This window comes from Protopterus annectens, chromosome 11.part0 (genome assembly GCF_019279795.1).
Source record: "Protopterus annectens isolate FY-2018-M chromosome 11.part0, PAN1.0, whole genome shotgun sequence".
Taxonomy (NCBI): Eukaryota; Metazoa; Chordata; order Ceratodontiformes; family Protopteridae; genus Protopterus; species Protopterus annectens.
In genome coordinates, this window is record NC_056745.1 from 28,363,270 (window position 1) to 28,386,234 (window position 22,965).

At 39.3% G+C, this 22,965-nt stretch overlaps 1 gene segment (V, D, J or C); it reads right to left on the reverse strand.

Annotated features, from left to right (window-relative positions):
• LOC122814896 overlaps positions 1 to 22,965 on the reverse strand; it is a 145,183-nt gene that overhangs the window by 120,745 nt on the left and 1,473 nt on the right. Inside the window, 1 exon segment of the C gene segment in view lies at positions 14,582 to 14,632. Coding sequence covers positions 14,582 to 14,632 — 51 coding nt within the window.

Consider the following 22,965-nt stretch of genomic DNA (forward strand, 5'->3'; position numbering starts at 1 on the left):
TACCCTCCCTCTCATTCACACACACATATTCTGTCTTTGCCCTGCTGACCTTCATTCCTCTTATCTCTAGAGCATATCTCCACCTCTCCAGAGTCTCCTCAACCTGATTCCTACTCTCACTACAGATCACAATGTCATCTGCAAACATCATAGTCCACGGGGCCTCCTGTCTGATCTCATCTGTCAACCTGTCCATCACCAGTGCAAATAAGAAAGGACTCAGAGCTGATCCTTAATGTAATCTCACCTCCACTTTAAATGGATCTGTCACTCCCACTGCAGTCCTCCCCACTGTCACACTACCCTCGTACATATCTTGTACCACTCTTACATACTTCTCTACCACTCCCGACTTCCTCATACAATACCACAACTCTTCTCTAGGCACTCTGTCATATGCTTTCTCCAAGTCTACAAAGACACAATGCAACTCCTTCCGACCTTCTCTGTATTTCTCCAATAACACTCTCAGAGCAAACAATGCATCCGTAGTGCTCTTTCCTGGCATGAAACCATACTGCTGATCACTAATCATCACCTCCCTTCTGAACCTAGCTTCTACTACTCTTTCCCATAACTTCAAGCTGTGACTGATCAGTTTTATCCCTCTGAGTTACTGCAGCTCTGCACATCACCCTTATTCTTAAAGATAGGTACCAAAACAGTTTTTCTCCACTCCTCAGGCATCCTCTGACTTTCCAAAATTTCATTAAACAATCTAGTTAGAAATTCCACTGCCCTTTCTCCTAAGCACCTCCATGCGTCCACAGGTATGTCATCTGGGCCAACAGCCTTTCCATTCTTCATCCTCTTCATAGCTGCCCTTGTTTCCTCCTTGCTAATCTGTTTCACTTCCTGATTCACTATCCCCACATCATCCAACCTTCTCTCTCTCTCTCTCTCATTCTCTTCATTCATCAGCCTCTCAAAATACTCTTTCCATCTGCTCAACACACTCTCCTCTCTTGTGAGTACCTTTCCCTCACTATCCTTTATCACCCAGCAGAAATACATACAGAAACATATTACTCATCTACAATTATAAGCAGGAGGGAAGCCCCCCTGCACCCCCCATGTGGGAGGCTGTGCCCCCCTCCACATCCCCTGCTACTTAAATATATCAACTCTGAAATTGCACTTCATAGAAGATAATGGCAAATATACCAACTGCCTGTTGTAACCTTAGTCATGTTCCCTTTTAGTGTACTATACTACTTCATAACTCATCTTAGTGTAGTGAAGTGCAATCTTGGAGTTGATATATTTAAGTAGCAAGGGGATGTGGGGGGTGAAGCCCCCCACATGGGGGGTGCAGGGGTCCTTGCCCCCCTTCTTATAGTTGGTTTAGACTGATATGGCTTGTCTTTTCTTTGTTTCTGTATGTATTTATGCTGCAGTACAGTCAGTGTTGGTGTCCTGTATGTTTTTCAGAATTATGAAATTCAGTATTATGAGTTTTCAGTATTGTGAGATTTAGAGATTTTGAGTTCAGGATTTTGAGATTCAGGATTCTGAGCTTTCAGAATTTTGAAGTGAGCCCATATATATATATATATATATATATATATATATATATATATATATATATATATATATATATATATATATGTGTGTGTGTGTGTGTGTGTGTGTGTGTGTGTGTGTGTGCATTTATATATCTATATCTATATATCATTATGTATATTTATCTATCTATCTATATATATATATATATATATATATATATATATATATATATATATATATATATATCACACACACACACACACACACACACACACACACACACACACACACACACACGCACACATCCACTAGGGATGCACAAGCCAGTGCATTTCTTTGTGCCGGTTCCAAGCCCGGATAAATGGGGAGGGTTGTGTCAGGAAGGGCATCAGGCATAATATTTTGCCAAATCATACATGCAGACAACAGTACAGATATACATACTGGATCGGTTGAGGCCCGGGTTAACAATGACCACCACCAGTACTGTTGGCCAACAGGGCACTGGCGGAAATTGGGTTACTGTTGGTCAAAGGAGGAGAAGAGGCGGAAGGCATGGCCAAAGGCAGGTAAAGGCTAGGACTGTGATAGTGACAGTCGGAACTTTGAATTTTGACAGTATGAGTGGTATAGGGAGAGAGCTAGCTGATATGATGGACTGAAGGAAGGTTGGTATATTGTGTGTGCAAGAGACCAGATGGGAGGGGAGCAAGGCTAGGGATATCGGAAGCGGGTTCAAATTGTTTTATCATGGTGTGGATGGGAGGAGAAATGGTGTAGGCATTATCCTGAAGGAACAGTATGCAAAGAGTGTTTTGAAGGTGAAAAGAGTGTCGGATAGAGTGATGTTTATGAAGCTGGAAATTGATGGTGTAATGATGAATGTTGTTAGTGCATATGCTCCACAAGTTGGGTGTGCGATGGATGAGAAAGAAAAAATTGGAGTGAGTTGGATGAAGTGGTGATGACTTTACCCAAGGGTGAGAGACTGGTGAATGGAACAGATTTCAATGGGCATGTTGGTGAAGGGAACAGAGAGGATGAGGAAGTGATGGGTAGGTATGGTGTTAAGCAAAGGAATGCAGAAGGTCAAATGGCAGTGGATTTTGCGAAAAGGATGGACATGGCTGTGATGAATACGTATTTTAACAAGAGGGAGGAGCTTAGGGTGACATACAAGAGTGGAGGAAGATGCACACAGGTGGATTATATCCTATGTAGGAGGGCCAGTTTGAAGGAGACTGGATGCTGTAAAGTGGTGACAGGGGAAAGTGTAGTTAGACAGCATAGGATGGTGGTTTATAGGATGACATTGGTGATCAAGAAGAGGAGGATGAGTGTGAGGGCAGCTTCAAGGATCAAATGGTGGAAATTGAAAAAGGGTAATTGTGAGGTGATGTTCAGGGCAGAGTTAAGACAGGCACTGGGTGGCAGTGAAGAGTTACCGAATAGCTGGGTAACTACAGCAGAGCTAGTAAGAGAGATGGCTAGAAAGGTGCTTGTTGTGACATCTGGAAAGAGGAAGGAGGACAAGGAGACCTGGTGGTGGAATGAAGAAGTACAGGAGAGTATACAGAGAAAGAGGTTGGCAAAGAAGAAGTGGGATTGTCAGAGAGATGAAGGAAGTAGACAAGAGTATAAGGAGATGAGGTGCATGGCAAAGATAGAGGTGGTGAAGGCTAAGGATAAGGCGTATGAAGAGTTGTATAAAAGGTTGGACACTAAGGAGGGAGAAAAGGACCTGTACCGATTGGCTAGACAGAGGGACCGAGCTAGGAAAGATGTGCAGCAGGTAAAGGTGATAAAGGATAATGAGGGAAACATACTCACAAGCGAGGAGAGTGTGTTGAGCAGATGGAAAGAGTACTTTGAGGGGCTGATGAATGAAGAGAATGAGAGGGAGAGAAGGTGGGATGATGTGCGGATAGTGACTCGAAGTGCAGTGGATTAGCAAGGAAGAAGTAAGGATAGCTATGAAGATGATGAAAAATGGAAAGTCTTTTGGTCCAGATGACATACCTGTGGAAGCATGGAGGTGTTTAGGTGAAATGGCAGTGGAGTTTTTAACTAGATTGTTTAATGAAATCTTGGAAAGTGAGAGGATACCTGAGGAATGGAGAAAAAGTGTTTTGGTACCAATTTTTAAGAATAAGGGTGATGTGCAGAGCTGTAGTAACTACAGAGGGATTAAATTGATCAGTCACAGCATGAAGTTATGGGAAAAAGTAGTGAAAGCTAGGTTAAGAAGGGAGGTGGTGATTAGTGATCAGCAGTATGGTTTCATGCCAGGAAAGAGCACTACAGATGCAATGTTTGCTCTGAGAGTGTTGTTGGAGAAGTACAGAGAAGGTCAGAAGGAGTTGCATTGTGTTTTTGTAGACTTAGAGAAAGCATATGACAGGGTGCCTAGAGAGGAGTTGTGGTATTGTATGAGGAAGTCAGGAGTGTCAGAGAAGTATGTAAGAGTGGTACAAGATATGTACGAGGGTAGTGTGACAGTGGTGATGTCTGCGGTGGGAGTGATGGATGCATTTAAGGTGGAGGTGGGATTACATCAGGGATCAGCTCTGAACCCTTTCTTATTTGCAATGGTGATGGACAGGTTGACAGACGAGATCAGACAGGAGTCCCCGTGGACTATGATGTTTGCAGATGACATTGTGATCTGTAGTGAGAGTAGGGAACAGGTGGAGGGGACACTGGAGAGATGGAGATATGCTCTAGAGAGAAGAGGAATGAAGGTCAGCAGGACTAAGACAGAATATATGCGTGTGAATGAGAGGGAGGATGGAGGAATGGTGAGGATGCAGGGAGTAGAGGTGGCAAAGGTGGATGAGTTTAAAGACTTGAGATCAACAGTTCAGAGTAATGGTTAGTGTGGAAGAGAGGTGAAGAAGAGAGTACAGGCAGGATGGAGTGGGTGGAGAAGAGTGTCAGGAGTGATTTGTGACAGATGAGTAATAGTAAGAGTGAAAGGGAAGGTCTACAAGAGGGTAGTGAGACCAGTTATATTATATGGGTTGGAGACAGTGGTAGTGACAAAAAGGCAGGAGTCAGCACTGGGTGTGATGAGGATGGACAGGATTCAGAATAAGTACATTAGAGGGTCAGCCCAGGTTGGAAGGTTTGGAGACAAAGCAAGAGAGGCAAGATTACATTGATTTGGACATGTGCTGAGGAGGGATGCAGAGTATATTGGGAAAAAGATGCTAAGGATGAAGCTACCAGGTAACAGAAAAAGAGGAAGGCCTAAGATAAGGTTTATGGATGTGGTGAGAGAGGACATGCAGGTGGTTGGTGTGACAGAGCAAGATGCAGAGGACAGGAAGAAATGGAAACAGTTGATCTGCTGTGAGAACCCCTAATGGGAGCAGCCAAAAAATAGGTTCATGGGTAAGTTCATAGGTTCATAGGTAAGTACTAGGCTATCTGCCCGAGGAAATCTATAAGCCTAGCCAGAATATGTTGGCTTTCGCCGCCCGCTTCAAGCAATTTTCCATTTTTTGATCAAATTCATTATCTGAATTTGGTAAAAAAGAATTACCAAAATGTCATGAATGGTAACCAAGGAAATGATATTTGAACATTGAATTCCATGTTACCGATAATGTTTTTGTGGGGGGGGGGGGGCAAGCCCCCCTTAACCCCCCCCCACATCCCCTGCAAATTATATATTTGAACTCCGAGACTGCACTACACTGAGGAATAGGGTAAATTCCCAATCCCCCAGTGTGATCTGTTATCAGAATGTCAATCCCATATTAGTGAATGCACTTAACTATTCTCTAATGAGGATTCAAACATTTCTGGATCGGAATTATGAAAACTGGAAAACATGCATTCGGCCATCCCAGTAAGTGCTGTTCCACATTTTGATAGTAAATTAAATGTATATATATATATATATATATATATATATATATATATATATATATATATATATATATATGTATGTATAGATATGGTTCTACCTGAGATAGTCGACACTCCAGAACACCGACAAGCGAATCGTGAGCACCAGAAGATCGACAATGCAGAAGACCGATGTGACGGATGAAAACACCAATGCCGAGGATGCTGACATGGGAAAAGTTTGTGTAAGTATGCGGTAGTGACGGACGTTAGGGTGTGAGTAAGGTAAGTGTGGATATTGAGGGTCTGTGGGGATAGGGGTGGGTTAAGTGAGTTAGGGTCAGTGCGCGGGTTAGGTAAGTGTGTGGTAGTGATAGTCTTTGGGTTAGGGGCGGGTTAAGTGAGTTAGGGTTAGGGAGTGGGTTAGGTAAGTGTGCGGTAGTGATAGTGTTTGGGTTAGGGGCAGGTTAAGTGAGTTAGGGTTAGGGAGAGGGTTAGGTAAGTGTGCGGTAGTGATAGTCTTTGGGTTAGGGGCAGGTTAAGTGAGTTAGGGTTAGGGCGCGGGTTAGCTGAGTATGCGATAGTGACGGACCTTAGGGTTAGGGTTTGGGTTAGGGTTGTAGATAGTTGTGTATGTGAGGTTTAGTGTGGGTTTGTAGGAATTTTGGTGTGCTTGTGTTGTATGTGTGGTTTTTGGACAGGGGATGTGTTTTGTTTGTTGATTGTTGTTATTGTGGTGTGTGCAGTGTATGCGGTTTCATGTTTGTGTACCGTCGGTTATTTCGTTGTCGGGCATGTGAGGTTTCGTGTTTCTGCACTGTCGATTATGTGGTGTCGGTGATTGCGTTGTCGGTGAGCTGGGGTTTTGATTATGTCAGGTAGAACCATAGATATATATAGATATGAATATATAGATATATATACATATAGATATATGTGTGTGTGTGTATGTATATGTGTGTGTGTGTGTGTGTGTGTGTGTGTGTGTGTGTGTGTGTGTGTGTGTGTGTGTGTGTGTGTGTGTGTGTGTGTGTGTGTGTGTATGCATACACATATATTTATGTGTGTGTGTATGCATACACATATATTTATGTGTGTGTGTATATATATATATATATATATATATATATATATATATATATATTGTATATATATATATATATATATATATATATATATATATGTAGGTGACAGGAAGAGATAGGTGTTTTCCGAAATAATGTGTGTAATGTGTGAATGGGTGGGGTACTAATATATATATTATATATATATATATATATATATATATATATATATATATATATATATATGTAGGTGACAGGAAGAGATAGGTGTTTTCCAAAATAATGTGTGTAATGTGTGAATGGGTGCAGTTTTACCTTGCTTCATCCTTTACAGACAAATGTTTCACTTCAGTGGATATGCCGTCAGTGTTGTTGGGTTTATAAAGCCTATGGATATGTGGGAAGAAATTATGTGGAGCTGGAGAAGAAAACTGGTTAAGCTTATGGCTAAACCAACTTAGTAGAGTTTATGGCTCCAGATATGGACTGTGAGAAACTTTCTCAGCTTGTCCATACTAATATTAAACTTTGTTCTGAAGTGTTTTAACATTAGTGGCAGTTTTATGCAATGAATAATAGTTGCAAAAATGACTGAGCATTGCTCGCTGAAGGGTGGAAGGAGAATGTACATAATGCAGATGGAGTTTTGCATGTTTCTAGTATAGCATTGAATGTGGAGTGTTTAGAGCATCTGAGGTTAGGTTTTGCTGTTTTTTTATTTGTTGAAGGAGACCTAGGTCTGTTAGAAAAGAACTCATGCCAGATGACAAAGGGCAAATAATTAGTTAATGATGAGTGATATGAATTTGTTTAGGGAAGAAGGAGACAGTAGATAGGCTTTATGAATCATTACTGGTTTACTTTTGTGAATAGGACATTTTTGGAGAATCCAGTTAGGGCTGATGTCTGAGGAGAAGTTTGTTTTGGAAATGACGTTGGAGTTTATGTTATTTGTGTACTTAATTAGAGAGCCTCTGTCTGAGCATTTTCCTAGCCTAGCTGGTTAGAAAGTGTTGGAAGTTTGGAGAGTTTTGTATGTACCAGGATTCTTGGATTGCAAGAATGTGTGGATTGTCCTGGGGGATAAAAGCCCTTATATGGTTTAGCTTGTTTCTGATACTATAGGCATTGAGGAGGGCACAGGACAATGCAGAAAGATGACTGTTCTGTTGTTGAGTAAAGGTAGTTACTGAGCCTGGCTTGAGTTCAGTGTGACTCTTTAAAAGGAGAATAAAGATTATGGAGGAAAGTTGTAACGAAGTCTCTAGGTATTTTAGGAGAGATAAATATGTTTCTGATTCTGTTATTATAATGAAGTGTGATCCTGAGAGTGGTAGTTATGTGTGTGTGTGGGGGGGGGGGGTGGCCTAAATACTGGGGGGTGAGGAGGGGCTGCAATGGTGGTTTGTTTGTGTAGAAGGTAACACAGTTTGGCATAATAAATGGTGATGTGACAATGATTTGATTCAGTGTTTTTTGAAGATGCTGGTGTTGGCAGTAGTGAATGTGGGAGGTGAACAAGGAAGTAAAAAGATTAGAGCAAGAAAAGTTGTGACAGGTTGAACATTCCATTACTTGAGTGCGTGTTGTGTTTGTTTGGGAAATTGTATATGGGCATCATTAACCAGGCCAGCTCTTACATCAGCTGGACTGATTGGCAGATCTAGTGCCCTGCAACTAAGGAGGGTCTGGCACATGCCAGAACCAAAGCAAAAAAAGTCTTCTGTTGAAGACTCTCACCAGTTAAAGGCAGGGGTCTCCTACTTAAAACTTTAGCAAATTACTTGCAAGAAATATGACAAACATCTTGCTACAGTCATTCTGCCACATACTGAGTGCTTCAGCCCTTTACCCATGACCACAAATGCAATACTGGTATTTTTTAATGTAGCAACATTTCATTAACAGATGGTAAAACTCTCCCACACCACTGGCACTTGGAATAACAATGCTAGACAGCTTCAGGAGCAAATGAATAAAGGTATTTTTAGTAAGACCAAAGGAAAAAAAATACTCTGTCAGTAATGCCAGGTGGTAGAGTATCAGACTTCCTATTTAAATACATGTTGATACAAAACCTGCTATTCAATTAACATTTTAAGTGAATTAGAGTAATATTTAAAAAATGACCCTGATTATGCTCCCCCCAACAGTACCAAGGGCATTGCCCCCTCCTTCATGAAAACAGTAACGCAGCTAAATGTTTTGTGAAACTTAGCATTTCAGAAATGCCAGAGTTAGATTTACTCTGTTTCCAGTAACCAGGTTTTGGATCAATCATTGTAACGTTACACATGTACTGTCCTTATTTCAAGGTCACCAGTCTGTGACATAAATTGTGCAGGTACTGTTTGGTTAAAATGTATTTATATATATATATATATATATATATATATATATATCTGTATCTGTATCTATATCTATATCTATATCTATATCTATATCTATATCTTTATCTATATCTATATCTATATCTATATCTTTATCTATATCTATAGGTTCATAAATTCGTACTAGGCTAATGGCCCTGGAGTCTTTACAAGCCTAGACCATAGAAGTGCCCTGGCATTAGTTCCCAGTGCCTCTATCAAGTAGAGCCACTGGAGTGATCCCCAGGGTGAACTTTCTATTACCCATCCACTCATCAAGATTTCTGTTGAAGAGGGACAGCAAACTGCTCTGCTTGACATGTATGGAAAGTCTATTCCAGAGCATGGGCAGTCTCTGGGTGAGGAACCTGTCCCTCCAGCATGTTCTGTTGATTGTGGTAATGAGGTTGAGATCTCTGGAGCGTGTGGTGCAGAGGGATTGGGATTTCTTTACATGTCGAATTTCTAACAAAGCTGGATCAGACATGGCTTTGTAAGTCAAGCAGAAATCTCCTCTAAGTAGGGGATATGAGACAGAATAGCTGGAGTCTTTTTTGTCTGCCTGTGTAGGACATTTGTTTAATGCCTAGGATCCTCTTTGCGAGGTACTTCTGTGGCCACTCCAGCTGTTGCAGGTGTCTAGTGAGGTACATGCCAAATGGGGCATTGTACGCGATGATTGGCCTAATGATGGAAGAGTAGAGGGAGACAATGACCTCTTTCTGCCTGGATGCAAAACTCTTGGTAATGAGATGTGCCACACAGAAGGACTTTCTGACCACAGTGGCAATGTGGTGGTCAAATGAGAGGTTGCTGTCAAGCTATGTCCCCAGATCTCTTAGAATGCCTTCAGTGTTCAGTGGGCTCCCATCAATGTGGTAATTAGTGGGGACTGAGTTTTTACCAAAGGGGATGATGATCCATTTTTTTGCGTTAAGCTTAAGGCCATGGTTTTGACACCAGTCATTGGTCTCAGTGAGGCCTTTCTGTAGGATGTCTGCATCACTTGGGGAGTTAATAATGGCTCCCAGCTTGCAGTTGTCTGTGAACTTGGTCAGCTAGAGTCCCTTTGTGTTGGCCTGGACTTCTGAGAAGTAGATGCTGAGCAGGAGAGAACCCAGGACTGATCCCTGTGGGACTCCACTCATGACTGGTCAGCAGTTTGACTTGGAGGTTGTTACTGTCACACTGTGTGTTTTATCTGTGAGCCAGTTTGCAACCCACCTAGTGATATAGGGGTCGATGCCTAGTTTGGTGAGTTTATCAATAATTCCCGAGTGAGGAATGGTATCTAAAGCCTTGGCCAGATCAAGGTAGGCTGTATGCAATGCCTTACTTTCATCCACAGCCCTGGTGACTGACTCAGAGAAGTAAACCAGGTTGAGCAGGCATGATCTCTCTTTCACAAAGCCAAACTGCATGGGGTTCAGAGTTTGGAGATTTCCTATATCTTTGTTAATCAGGTCCATGATGATGTGGTCCATAGCTTTACATATCAGACTCATCAGGGTAATAGGGCAATAATTCCCAGGGTCTGTTTTTGCTCCCCCTTTATGGAGAGGGATGAGTGTAGAAGTGCACAATTTGGTAGGGACAAAGCCTGCGGTGAGGCTGTGACTGAACAAGGCACATAGATGTTGTCCCAGTTCGCTTTGTAGTTCATGTAGAATACACCCAGGGATATTATTGGGTCCCATGGAAGCTGTATTCTTGGCCTTGGACAATGCAACTTTACCCTGTGCTGCAGTAATGCTGGGTGCCTGGCATTCTTCCGGTATTGTGATTGGTCCTTTGGGGTGGAGAGAGGAGTAAAGTTGGCACTGAATCTGCTGGCCAGTACATTGGCAATATCTGTGTACATGTGGCAGTTGTTCCACTGCCTCAAAATACCCAAGTGCACCAGGTTAATAGGAGAAAGCACAGGGAACTGCCCTTTACTCATGCCAGGAGGGTTGGTCATAACTACTAAGTACTGGAGCTATTTCCATGAAGAACAACTAGTGCTAATGGCATTTAGGTGTAGTATAATAATTGCTACAAAAAACTGTTGAAGTGCAAAGTGATTAGGCTATTTGAAGTACAAGAGAGAAAGAACTAGCAACATCTAAGGGAAAAACCAAAGAGCAGACTTTCTGGCACCAGTAGCTCAACTCGACCCCACTGAGCAGAGATTAAACAAGCACAAACCTGAGCAAACACTGGCTTTAAACCAGAAAGTTGAAAGGGATGGAAACACTGCCCAAACAGCCAATAAACTACATTTTATGGGCCAGAAACCAGTCTTCTTGTGGTAGGTAGGCTACCTAGTGCTTGCCACTCCCACTGATAAGCTAGAAGGCTTCCATCCAGTACAGAAAGGCTTGGGGCGCTCAGAAGCTTACAAACAGTCCTGGGTACAGGAAATCTGTATCTGGAGTAGACTCGTTGCAGGAAAGGTAGGAAACAAGCTTAGAACTTTTTTTTCACAGAAAAGCAGCTAAAACAGCAGTAAAAACAATTCAAATGCAGTGCAAGTTAACACATGGGAGTGTGTAGCAATATTAAAGCAAATACAGTTTAAATAAATGCAATTACATTAAAAATGATTAAACTCAAGTGCAGAAAGCAGTAAATTAGGAAAAATTTAAATGGAGGCACTTAGAGTATCAGAAAACAATGCTAGTAAATATATAAGTAATTCAGTCCAGCAAAAATTAAGATAGTACAGAACTCTGATCAGTTAAAAAGTGCCAAAATATACTTATTTCCAGATTGTTTGAGAAGGACACTCAATCAGAACACAAGGAGATTCTAGCAATGGTATATTCTAGCAAAGTGTTTTTTATATAAAGTAGTAAAGGTGAAAGGAGGAACAGAAGATAATTCAAGGTTAAGAAACTAAGTGGGTTGGCCTTCTCAAATGTTCTCTCTATATTAGGTAGAATGCGCTAATGACACTAGACATAATATTTATCTCTCTCTCTATTTATATATATATATATATATATATATATATAAAAAATATATATATATATATATATATAAATATATATATATATATATATATATATATATATATATATATATATATATATATATATATATATATATACACATATATATATATATATATATATATATATATATATATAGGTTCATAGGTGGGTAGTAGGCTAATGGCCCTGGAGCCTTTACAAGCCTAGCCCATAGGATTACCCTGGCATATATTATATGCATTATATATATATATTTCTCTCTCTCTTTATATACATCTATATATATCTATAGCTGGGTCTAGGACATTTCACTGAATGCATATTTCACTGAAACTCAAATGACTGAACACAATTCACTGAAAAATCAAATCACTGAAACACATTTCTCTGAAAGTTATATATGGCCTTTTCCCCACTGTAGTGCAACCCTGGAGTAAGTATATATAGTAAGGGGGGTGTAGCCCCTCCACATATTTTAAGTATATAGTATTTTTGGAAAAGAGTAATATATTGGAAATGTGAGTATCCATGTATAGAGTTCAAAATATTTAAAATATAGCCCCCCACACCTCTCCGATGTGGGGGGGGGTGCCCCCCACACCTCTCCGATGTGGAGGTGGTGCCCCCCATACCCCTCTTACTATATATACCAACTCCAGGATTGCATTACAGTGGGAAAGAGGCCATATATAACTTTCAGTGAAATGTGTTTCAGTGAATTGAGTTTTCAGTGAATTGAGCTTTCAGTAAAAAGTGCACATTAATTTGAGTTTTAGTGAAATGTGCATTCAGTGAAATGTCCTAGACACCTATAGCTATATATCTTTCGATATATATCCAATATATATATATATATATATATATATATATATATATATATATATATATATATATATATATATATATATATATATATATATGTCTACTTTACAAGACCGAATCACCACCTCACAGATTTTCAATATGGCAAAACTAAGACACCAACATTTCAAAATCCTGACAGTTCATACAGCCGACTTTCATTTAAACACAGTTTTACAAGACTGACTTCATTGCTACTACATAAAAGAGAAAACTATGAAGATATGCTGAATAGTGTGCTGTGCTGTTAAAGTCTCATACTAGGCACCTAAAAGAAATGAAAATATAGTGGATGTGTTACAGGAAATGCAATTATGACAATAACCACTAACACAATAGCAACAGTACACTACCCAAGAAAATCCAAAAAATGTGCTTAACCTCACCTACACCCCGCCCACCAACCAATACCCATATAGCCAAAAATAGACCACTAAATATTCATGATGGTGGCTATATCACTGACATGAATATTCAGTACAGACCCTTAAATTCAATAAAAACAATTATTAAGTTTTCACTTTTGCATTTTTGCAGGGGGGCTGTGCTCCCCTGCACTCCTATGGGTGGCTGCACCATCCCCAAACCCCCCACAAATTAAATATACCAACTCTGAGATCACATTACAGTGTGATAATAAACAGCTTTCCTGTTCCTCTCAGCTTGGTATTTGAAATGTTCAGTCTTCTGAATGTCAACAAAGACTTTCCATCATCTTTGAAGAAGCAGTAATTACTGCTATGACATTCTCAGTTTGAAACTGTCCTGAAAAATAATTCAGGGTAATCTTTGAAGTTTGTTCAAGGTATTGCTTAACTTTTGAAGATGTGATCTGCTATATAACATGTTATGTTTCATTACATTTGAAGGGGCCGTTTTTCTTAATGTGTTGTACATTTATACACTGTTATGTTTCATAATATTGCCAGTTTATGTGTTGCAGATTTGGACTGGTGAATTAATCTCCTTTGTTGTGGTGGATGATTATGGTTGCTACTGTGAAGGAGAGAGGTCGCATGCCTCTGTGTTTTTATTTATTTATTTTTATTTACATTTGTTTACCTGGAAGTTCCAACTGGACACAGGTCCTTTTTCAGTGAAGGCCCGGGGAGAAAAGCTTCACAGAACAATAAATGATCAGCAGAGTACATGAAGAACAATTGAATATACGCAATAGCAAATAATGCAAACTGCACCAAACATTAGCTATACATACAATATGAAACATAGTAATGAATAGATATACCAATATCTAGCTAGAGGCTAGGAATAAAGGTAGGATGTATATACAGAGGGTACTAAGCTCAAATGGATACTGTTCTAAACTTATATACCTAAATCTTATATACAAATATTGCACTAAAGCAGAAGCTCCACACGAAGGTGGAACAAGCTAGAAAGGCTAATGGGATGGAAGGGGAAGACAGAGGAGTAAGAGAGGAGACTGAGTGAGTCATATATGTAGCAGTGAGAGGAAGCTGGGTGCAAGTCAGTTGGATATGTATTTGGAGTTGAGATGAAGTGAGGTAGTTAAGCATGTTAAAACTGGTCTGAAAAATTGAGTGAGGAAGGTAGGGGAAGGTAAAGGGTGTGCCAGAGCCTGCAAAGGAAGGAATGCAATGATCAGATGGTGTGAGGCAGGGTGGCTAGGGGAGGGGAGAGGAAGGGAGGCAAAAAGGAGGGTTACTAGTCGGGATTTGTGCATGGGCATAACCAGAGACTTTTTAAGTGAGTTTTTAGTGCAGTCTTAAAGTGATTGCAAGAAGGTAGTGTGGTTATTGGGGGGGGGGGTTGTGTCAGTTTTATGAGTTTCAGTTATATGCATTATGATTAAATGAAAGCTGGCTGTATGAAGTGTCAGGATTTTGAAATGGCATTTTAGTCTCGGTATTATGAAAGTTGTTTATTTGGTATTTTGGTCTTGTAAAGCAGACCCATATATTACATTCATTACGTTGAACAGGTGCAATATCAAATCTCAAAAGACTGTCATCAAAACGATGAACTGCAAAAAAGTGAAAAGCCAAAAAAAAAAATAAAATAATGGAAACACGTTCTATGCAACAGGACAAAGACATCTGAACCTCCCACACCCTACGCAACAACTTCAAGATCAAACACAGCATGGAAAGGGGAGAAAAACAATCAAACTCATATAACAAGGTACTGGCGTTCTGTAATGCTAAGAAAGCAGATAGGTATGAATTTTTATGCTTCAGCACTTTGAGGTTGACCTTTTGGGATCTGACATTACATAATGAATGTCTCTCATGCATATTACATATACATAAACATTGACATACACACACATGCATGCATACACACATGCATGCACAAATACACACACACACACATGCAGGCACACACACACACACACACACACACACACACACACACACACACACACACACACACACACACACACACACACACACACACACACACACACACACACACACACACACACACACACACACAGATCTTTATTATAGAAACATAAAACAATATTAGGTATGCAGTCGTGAGGACAATGACATGTCAATGCATATGCACTTCATGGATACTGGCTTTAAAAAAAAAACACTTTGCTCTTGCCACCATAGGAAGCTCTTGTTAAAATTGTGAAAAGCAGCTTTCTACAGTTACTACTACAAACACTGTTATGATAAAATAAAATACTGATGGGGGATGTCATTAAAACTGGAGAGTATTGTAATGGTGTAGTAATACACTTACAGATGAATGCCATTTTATATGGGGAATGTTGCTATCATACAGTAAAGAGGTAACAGAATTTATCAATAGTTTTAAGTGTTTTAGCGAGTAATGTTCTTCCTCTATATATTCATTGCACACTGGTCTGCAGTCCTTTTTATCTTTATGCCCAGATTGTTCATATTTATGTCTGTGACATATTCTCACCATATCAACAATTTTCGCAAAAAAGCAACAGAATTTTTAATGTTTATTGTAATATATTTTTCCTTTAATGTAATTTACAGGATTAATATTAGGGAAATTAATCCAATTTGCTCTTTTACTCCCTTCATTTTTTTAGATCCAAAAAACATTACCACCCCTTACTGTATATCCATTTGTATCAACAGACTTATTTACATTTTATGCAACATTATATTATAACAAAATTTCTTAATGTCTTTTTCAGTCAAATTTTCTTTACAAAATTGTAAAAACATTTTTTTTGTGATGTATGTATTTTGTGATGTCTTTCATATTTCTGATTTGTTCTTTAAAATTTTGAGAAACCTGTTCAAAGTTCTCAAAGTGTCAAATGAAATATCGTAAGATGGTTGATTACAAGTTATACTAGGGGGTCAGACTTTATTCACTATATGTTTGTTGGGAACTGATGCAATGGCTCAGTACTTTTTTTGTTACCTTAGCATTTCTCCAGAAATCAAGTAAATTAATAACAGCAGCAACAACATCCATTTGTCTTTATTGTGAGCAACCAACTTCCGTTGTCATCACCTTTCTCAATACTTTAATGTAGAGAAAGCTTGATGTGTCATTATCTCTCTGGAATTATTTTCACTAGTAACAGCAGCAGTAAATGTTGTCACCATCATGGCCTGAGCCATGTCCTGCCCACCTTCCACAGCTTCATCCTGATGTTATCATGTTGTGTCACCTCTAACATGATTACCTGAGTCAAAGTGGCATGCCCTGGGTTTTGAGATCTTTTACATTCACAAGCCCAGTTTAGAATCTCATGGAGTTCTCAACACACTCCATAACTCATTCCATTAGCTTATTCTAGCCTTGTACCAAAAGCTAATTTTAATTAGTCCATTTTTAGTAAATTTGCTTTTGGCAAGACATCATTATCAGATTTAATTACCACTCTCTGATTCTCCATGTCTAAAGTGACAGCTAACATATTATCCACAACCAAATCTGAAGCTTAGTTCCTGTCCACTCTGTCTGCTATTACATGTCTTTCTTCTATTTCCAAACAGGAAAATGAAACAGTATGGCAATTTTCAAAGTGTTCTAATGAAATTATCCCTTATTTTTTAAAAGAGGAAACATCTTTATTGAATAATCATATATGAAATAGGCAGTCATACATTTGCATAAAAGAAAACAAACCATATTGACATATTTTAAGTTGCAAACATTATACATCACATATTATCTTCGATGCAGTCTTTGTCAATTGGACATTATGTAGCTCATTCAAATCCTGACTTTCCTTAACCTCATTCCTCCTCTAAAACATTCTGCAGGTATTGTTCCCACAAAACATTATTTTGCATGCATTGTTGCTGCAATTCCCAATTTTTCTATGTAATTTGCAGCTGCCATTTGCTAAGGATCCCATTATAATTTCTTTTATCTCTGTTGCTATATTCATTTCTTTAAGTGTGCTCGATTTAGCCTTTGATTCACATTTTCTAGTAATTGCTTTTCTGGCAGTCAACAGAATTAAACTCAACATGGCCTCAATTTGTCAAGGCAGTTCCGATTCTGTGTCGCAGCTCAAAAAAAAAAAAAAATTCCTTAGTTACATCAATTTTTCCTCACCCAGTATTTCTGACAGAATAGTTTCCAGGGCATTTTTAAAGCCTGCCGATTCATTATACTCCTAAAAATATGTTCCCATCTTTCTCTTTCTTCCCTATCACACCTCCAATATTTGCAGTCTGCCTGAGGAAAAAATCTTTGGAGTCTGCTTGGGGCATAAAAACATAGCTATGCAAACACTTCCATAAAAAAATCCCAAACCTTCTAGACATTGTGCAATGTTTGGGAGCCTTACGTATGTCCTCCCTTTGTTTTTTTTGTGAATTGCTTATCCAGTCTCTCTTCCCAATCCTTTCTAACTCTGTCTGCTTTAGTCCTTTAGTTATCATGCATACTCTATATGCCCTACTAATTATCCCTTTTTTCTCAAGAATTTTTATTACAGTATTAACATTCAATTAACAAGTTATAACATGCACATAGAACTTAGACAATTAAATGAGCAATATGTTATCAAAACACAACAAAATGACTATTTACATAGGTGACTACTATGCAATGAAAAAACTGAAGAAGATTCTCAAGTATTAACATATTATTATTTAAGCATCAGTGACTGTTTGTTTAGCAGTTCTTTAAACTTTGTCCAAATGTTGTAAGAAGTGGTAATTCTGGTTGTTCTGGTAAGAGGTTATAAATGACAAACATTGGTTGCAGTTATTATAAATTCTTTCAAGGTTGGAGTATGTTCATTTTTTCAATTCTTAGTGATAACTTTTTTTGCAATTGTTAAAATACTCCATAAAAGTGAGTAGTTTATTCTTTTGACACAAGCAGGTATTGGAGTATTAAATAAAATGAGTGATTTTTAAACTAAATTTATTATTCAATAATGCCTGTAAAAATAATATTATCCCAGAATAGTAATTATTACTTTTTTAACCACACTTTCTGTTCTAGATTTTACTAAAACCTCTATAATTGCTGGTCTTTCACTTAGGATGCCCCTATTTTTTTTGCCTATTCTCTGATAACAATCTCTGATAGGGAAGGCAGTCTCTAACCTGCAGCCAGATGTATTCTTGGCTTCTTCCCATTCTGTTACCTTTTGCTCTCTCTAATTATTTGCTCCCAGTATGTTTGTTCCTTTGCCAAATTTCACCAGTAGATTCCTCCCACTTCTTGTCTTTTCTCTGTATCTGTACTTGCAGTAATTCTTATTGGAAGAATGTCCTTTCTGCATTCCTTTGTTGGCTTAGTTCTTAGAATACTTTCTGCTACTTTATGAATATAATATTATTTATGGTTAATTAGTATAAATATCACATCAGATCACCCCTGAAAATAAATAGAAGACCTTTGTAATACGACTGATTGGATCAAAGATAAATAGATAGATAGATAGATAGATAGATAGATAGATAGATAGATAGATAGATAGATAGATAGATAGATAGATACGATAAGATAAAATAAAAAAAATAAGTAAGTAAGTTAGTAAGCAAATACATAAACACTCAGGTAGATAGCCCGATGAAAACTTGTATGAAGGACTATGATTATGGACAATGGCATATATCACATGGCCATGGCTATAAGAGCCTTTTCTTGGAAGACAGTTGCCTACATTGTTTGTATTTTTAGTTGTCTTGGTGAAGGAAAACTTTCATCTGTACAAAGATGTCACTAGTGTTACAAAGATAAGGTATGAGTTTTTTTGTATCTTACTGTGAGTTCCAAATACTAATTCACAAAAAAATATTTGATAGATGTTGTGTAATAATTATCCTTGAAACTGTCTTTTAAATAGGCACTTGTTCAGATATGGATTATGATTTTTTTTGAGATGTGCCAACCCTAAAGAGAAACTCTTTTAAAATGTTCTAGTAACTTTGGATGTCCATATGGCAGAGCTGAAGCCTAAACATGGTGACAATTTCAACTTTGAGGTACTTTCTGAATGGTAGTCTTTAAGGGATAAACAGATAAGCATCCTTCATATCTATTCCTGCTATTTTGGACTGTTCATTAAGTAGGGTAAGACTGGTTTCAGGGTTACCACACTGCATAATAATTGGTTTCAGTGTTACCACACTGCATTACAATTGGCTTCAGTGTTACCACACTGCATAATGATTGGTTTCAGTGTTACCACACTGCATTACAATTGCTTTCAGTGTTACCACGCTGCATTATGATTGGTTTCAGTGTTACCACACTGCATTATGATTGGTTCCAGTGTTACCATACTGCATTATGATTGGTTTCAGTGTTACCACATTGCATTCCGATTGGTTTCAGCATTACTACACTGCATTATGATGGTTTCAGTGTTATCACACTGCGTTATGATTGGTTTCGGCATTACCACACTGCATTATGATTGGTTTCAGTGCTACCACACTGCATTATGATTGGTTTCAGTGTTACCACACTGCATTATGATTGGTTTCAGTGTTACCACATTGCATTATGATTGGTTTCAGTATTACTACACTGCATTATGATGGTTTCAGTGTTAGCACACTGCGTTATGATTGGTTTTGGCGTTACCACACTCCATTTCTCAGTAGAAAAGTGCTGAGGTTAGACAAGGCTGGGATGGTATTCAGAAACAAATAGAATCCTGCATTACATAAAATAGCACAGTGTGTGATGACACAGAGGGAGAGTACAATTTAGAGGAGCAGGCAGCACGATCATGCTGGCTGAAAAATAGTGCTGCCTGCATTACTTGTAACTGATGGCATAATGTCATGAGTGCCAGTGTGGTGATGAGAAGCATCTTGCTTACAAATGATGAAACTAAACATGGTGAAAATATCCAGAAATATATAAAATTTGCTTGATGAGCCATAGAGAAAAGCTTAACTGAACAACATTTTCACTGAACTGGTGAATAACTCATGCTAAGATACTAAGCGTAGTACTTGCTTCAACTGGTTATCCTATGTTACTGGCTACCTTGGAAGCCAGTGTCCACAGTGTTTTATGCCAACACCCTCAATGTCAGAGGGGAGTCCATCAGATGCTGACACAACATCAATTCCATGACTGGGGCATAGTTGACTGTTGTGCCATGAACAGAGATATGTAGGAGATAGTTGACATGTGCCATCCTCACATGAGATGAAAGTGCATATGTGAACTGCCCATCCCGATAGACACATAGGTTTGTATAGCATTAACTGCCATTGCTACAGGGGCTTTTTGGTGCCTAACAGTGGACTCAAAGGAGTTTTGCAGACCTCAGCCTTGTGATTCTTTCAGCCCATAGATGCGATGCTGATGTATGTGAAGGAGATACTTCATTTCCATGCACTATAGCCTGTTTTCCAGAGATTTTGTGCACTACTGACTGTAGACACATTCCTACCAAGTCCCCAACTTGTTCCATATGCTGTTTATTACATCAGCCAGAAGGCCTTGCATGGCCAGCTGCCAGCCAGTATTCAGTGCACAGGGTATTATATACAAGCACTTTGTGTACCGTCTGGGCTATTCCCATGGTTCCACATCTGACAATGTGCAATCTGTTCTGCTACTTCATGCAGGGAGGACTTTACACAGGCACATCTAGTTGGTAGTTGCACATATTGTCCACCCTAGAGGCTGTGAAGACTCAGTCCCATGAATTAAGGTTTCATACCACTCATAACAGTGGTTGCTCCTCGTAGTAATTTCATATATGCCTTGGAGCTATGACTGATGTCCGCCATCCACAGCCCCCCCCCCCCCATCAGTGGCAGAGATTGCATGCAATAATGCACTGGCTCAGAGCTGGAGCATTAACAAAAGGGTGCTCAAGGTGCTGAAGTCCTGCTGCCACTGCGTGGACCCTTCAACTTCATCTTCAGTTTTGATTTTGTTACAGTGCTTATTTCCTAAGCACTCTTACATTATCAAAGCTAATGCACACAATGACAAAGAAAAGGAAAAAAAAAACCCAAAACAACCATATCATATAGACAGATTAAACAAAAATATCAAATAGTGAGAACTAGTACAACAAAATTATTGCAGCAATAATAAAAACTCTACATAAAATTTTGACTGGCTGTATTTAAATGCAAATCAAATAAAATGTCCTTTTACATAAAATTTGAACTTGCAGAAACCAGTCATATTCATAGATTCCATACAAACTGGAATGCTGTAGTCCAGATGCTCCAGATTTATAAAACCTCCATAGCAAAATGATATTTCTGAATTGCTACAGCAAGGAGTCAGGGTCCATAAAATATTTTGTTGAGATATGATAGATCCAGTCAGCTGCTAAAAGTTCAGTATTCAAAAGCTCAAAAAGAACCACAGTCAACAAATCCTTAAATGCAAGAAGAATGCAATGCAAGTTCACGATCTGTGAGCCAATCCCCAAAACCACACACAAAGAGAACAAATCAGACCCAGTAAGAAAATGTTAAAATTTGCAAAAGCAATGCCTGGTGATTTGGATGATCAGTACTTGAACTCCAACAAATATCGCAGTATAAAGACAAATTTAAATATATAAATCAGAAAAAGAAATTGTGTTCAAAGTCCATGTCCAGAATAGCATGAAAGGTAAAACAATTTTTGACTGTAGTCAGCCAATACCACCATATTCAGCCACTGTAAAAACATCTTGATACATGGGAATACACACTACTATTTACTCCAGAGATGTGTAGTAAGATATGGGTGGTGTGCGCTTTGCTACACAACTTGATGCTAAAAAAACAGCAACAGCAAGAGGAGACTATAGCATTGGCTGTCTTATGTGTGCCTTCAGCAGAAGACGTGCTGGGAGATAAGTTGTAGACAATGTGGACACAGTGGATCACATTCAGCAGAAGAGGTGCTGGGAGAGAAGTTGTAGACAATGTGGACACAGTGGATCACATTCAGCAGAAGAGGTGCTGGGAGAGAAGTTGTAGACAATGTGGACACAGTGGATCACATTCAGCAGAAGAGGTGCTGGGAGAGAAGTTGTAGACAATGTGGACACAGTGGATCACATTCAGCGGAAGAGGTGCTGGGAGAGAAGTTGTAGACAATGTGGACACAGTGGATCACATTCAGCGGAAGAGGTGCTGGGAGAGAAGTTGTAGACAATGTGGACACAGTGGATCACATTCAGCGGAAGAGGTGCTGGGAGAAAAGTTGTAGACAATGTGGACACAGTGGATCACATTCAGCAGAAGAGGTGCTGGGAGAGAAGTTGTAGACAATGTGGACACAGTGGATCACATTCAGTGGAAGAGGTGCTGGGAGAGAAGTTGTAGACAATGTGGACACAGTGGATCACATTCAGCAGAAGAGGTGCTGAGAGAGAAGTTGTAGACAATGTGGACACAGTGGATCACATTCAGCGGAAGAGGTGCTGGGAGAGAAGTTGTAGACAATGTGGACACAGTGGATCACATTCAGCAGAAGAGGTGCTGGGAGAGAAGTTGTAGACAATGTGGACACAGTGGATCACATTCAGCAGAAGAGGTGCTGGGAGAGAAGTTGTAGACAATGTGGACACAGTGGATCACATTCAGTGGAAGAGGTGCTGGGAGAGAAGTTGTAGACAATGTGGACACAGTGGATCACATTCAGCGGAAGAGGTGCTGGGAGAGAAGTTGTAAACAATGTGGACACAGTGGATCACATTCAGCAGAAGAGGTGCTGGGAGAGAAGTTGTAGACAATGTGGACACAGTGGATCACATTCAGTGGAAGAGGTGCTGGGAGAGAAGTTGTAGACAATGTGGACACAGTGGATCACATTCAGCAGAAGAGGTGCCGGGAGAGAAGTTGGGCACAGTGGATCACATTCAGCAGAAGAGGTGCTGGGAGAGAAGTTGTAGACAATGTGGACACAGTG